We start from the raw sequence: 2,264 nt of genomic DNA, 5'->3' as shown, positions 1-2,264 counted from the left end.
CTCCTATTTTGGTGTTACTAGAGAGTGGCAAGCATTTTAGAGTGTACACGGATGCCCCCATGTTGGTCTTGGTTTTGTGCTCATGCGTGGGTAGGGTGATCTCTTATGCATCTAGGCAGTTGAGAAAGCATGAGGAGAATTTTCCTGCACATGATTTAGAGTTAGCAACAGTGCTCTTTGCATTGAAGATTTTGAGATGTAAAACTCTCTATGGTGAATCATGTGATAACTTTACGGGTCAGCAGAGTATCAAGTATATTTTCACTCAGAAGGGGTTAAACTTGAGATAGAGGAGGTGGCTTGAGTTGATTAAGGATTATGATTTGATTATTCAATATCATCCTGGCAAAGAAAATGTTGTTGCATATGTGCTTAATAGGACTGGTGTTCCTAGGACTTGTATGTCTTTGACAGCTGACTTGGACCATATGGGCATTTCACTCTGTTATGCTGGTGTCACCCCTGAGGAGACTAGGTTGTTGATTCAGTCACCATTGCGTGATCAGGTGCGAGTGGCACAATTGTAGGATCGCTTGCTTCAGGCTGTTCGCAAGCGTATTGAGGCGGGGAGACCCCGTGAGTTCAGTATGGGAGGAGGATGTCACTATGTTTTTTAGAGGTCGCCTTTGTGTACCAAAGAAAGCTGCAGTAAAGATGGATATTTTTAGAGAAGCTCATCCTAGTCCATATACAATGCTCCCTGGTGAGACAAAGATGTATCAAGATTAGAGGCACAACTTTTGGTGGAAGCGGATGAGGGTTTATATTGCTAAATATGTGGCTTCCTATGGAATTTGTCAGAAAGTGAAGGCTGAGCATCAGAGGCCAATTGGATTGTTGAAACCATTGGAGATCCCTATGTGGAAATGGGAGGACATTACCAGGGATTTTGTGGATGTTTACCTTGATCCCCTAGGGGTAAGGATGCTATTTGGGTTGTAATTGATAGACTCATGAATGTTGCTCATTTTGTTCCCATGAAGACTACAAATTCTGCTTCGGATTTGGTTCCCTTGTATATCAAGGAAGTGGTAAGGTTGCATGGTGTGCCTAAGTCTATTGTTTTTTATCGTGATTCCAAAATTGTATTTAATTTTTGGAAAAGCTTGCATAGTGCTTTGGGCACTGGATTGGATCTCAGCACTGCTTTTCACCCTCAGATGGATAGTCAGTCATAGCGTACTATTCATACATTAGAAGACTTGTTGCGATCATGTGTCCTCTCTTGGAAGGGTAGTTGGGAAGATCACTTGCCTTTGGCAGAGCTTGCTTATAATAACAGTTATCAAGCTATTATTAAAATGGCTCAATATGAAGCATTGTATGGCTGCATGTGTATTTCCCCACTTTGTTGGGATGTCGTCGGTGAGAGGTCATTGGTTGGTCCGGATTGGGTACAACAGGCTCATGATAAGGTACGGGAGACCCGCCAGAACTTGTTGACCGCTCAGAATCGTCAGAAGAGCTATGTAGATGTCAGACAGAGGGACTTAGAGTTCATAGTTGGTGATGAGTTTCTTCTCAAGGTGTCACCAACAAAAGGTGTTGTTCATTTTGGCACTAGAGGAATGCTCAGTCCAAGGTACATTGGACCTTACATGATTACCGCTCGAGTTGGAGCCTTGGCTTATCGTTTGCAGTTGCCTGAGTTGATGAGTGGCGTGCACCCCGTATTCGATGTATCGATGCTGAGGAAGTATCTAAAGGATCCAGAACATAAGATTGATGCTGAGCTAGTGATTATTCAACAAGACTTGACTATGGAGTGTCACCCAGTGCGCATATTGGATTTTTCTGATCGCATTATGCGGAATAGGACCATCAATTATGTGAAGGTGCTATGGACTAATCAGACAGAGTGGGAAGCTACATGGGAAATGGAGGCGCAGATGCGCGAGAAATATCCAGAGCTCTTTGAGCCTAGTAAGTAAATGGTTGTTTATATGCGGTTTTTTTCCCAATCTTGTGTTAGTGATGCTGAATTCGGGGACGAATTCCCTTAAGGAGGGGATAATGTAACACCCAAAATAAATAAAGGACAAAATACACTTTCTACATGGGAATGCATAAAAGTGATGGATAAAATTAATTTTTTTGATCCGCTGCTTGGATGGATTAACAGACACCGTGGTTGCGTAGAGCTCGTCGAGTACATTCCGTTTGACTATTTACATGTCGCGGTTGGAGTTTGGATCAAAAAGTTATATTTTTTAAGCTGCTGGACAGGCAGGCCCATTCTACAGTACCTTCGCGCTACAGTAAAC

At 42.8% G+C, this 2,264-nt stretch overlaps 1 protein-coding gene across 1 annotated transcript; it reads left to right on the top strand.

Annotated features, from left to right (window-relative positions):
• The first annotated feature begins 428 nt into the window (after window positions 1–428).
• Window positions 429–1,931, top strand: LOC120694371. The gene is made up of 3 exons (XM_039977504.1): window positions 429–506; window positions 802–918; window positions 1,233–1,931. Exons 1-3 carry the CDS (start codon window positions 429–431, stop codon window positions 1,929–1,931), a joined length of 894 nt encoding a protein of 297 aa, XP_039833438.1.
• Window positions 1,932–2,264: the final 333 nt, after the last annotated feature.

The sequence above is a fragment of the Panicum virgatum genome, unplaced genomic scaffold (genome assembly GCF_016808335.1).
Source record: "Panicum virgatum strain AP13 unplaced genomic scaffold, P.virgatum_v5 scaffold_5288, whole genome shotgun sequence".
Lineage (NCBI taxonomy): Eukaryota > Viridiplantae > Streptophyta > Magnoliopsida > Poales > Poaceae > Panicum > Panicum virgatum.
This window is presented reverse-complemented; position numbering and strand designations above follow the sequence as displayed.

Coding starts and splice junctions, on each gene's coding strand:
- LOC120694371 (XM_039977504.1), top strand. CDS start 429: ATGGGCATTTCACTCTGTTATGCTGGTGTCACCCCTGAGGAGACTAGG. Junction 507..801: donor AGTCACCATTGCGTGATCAG/GTGCGAGTGGCA, acceptor GGAATTTGTCAG/AAAGTGAAGGCTGAGCATCA. Junction 919..1,232: donor TTTACCTTGATCCCCTAGGG/GTAAGGATGCTA, acceptor CTCTCTTGGAAG/GGTAGTTGGGAAGATCACTT.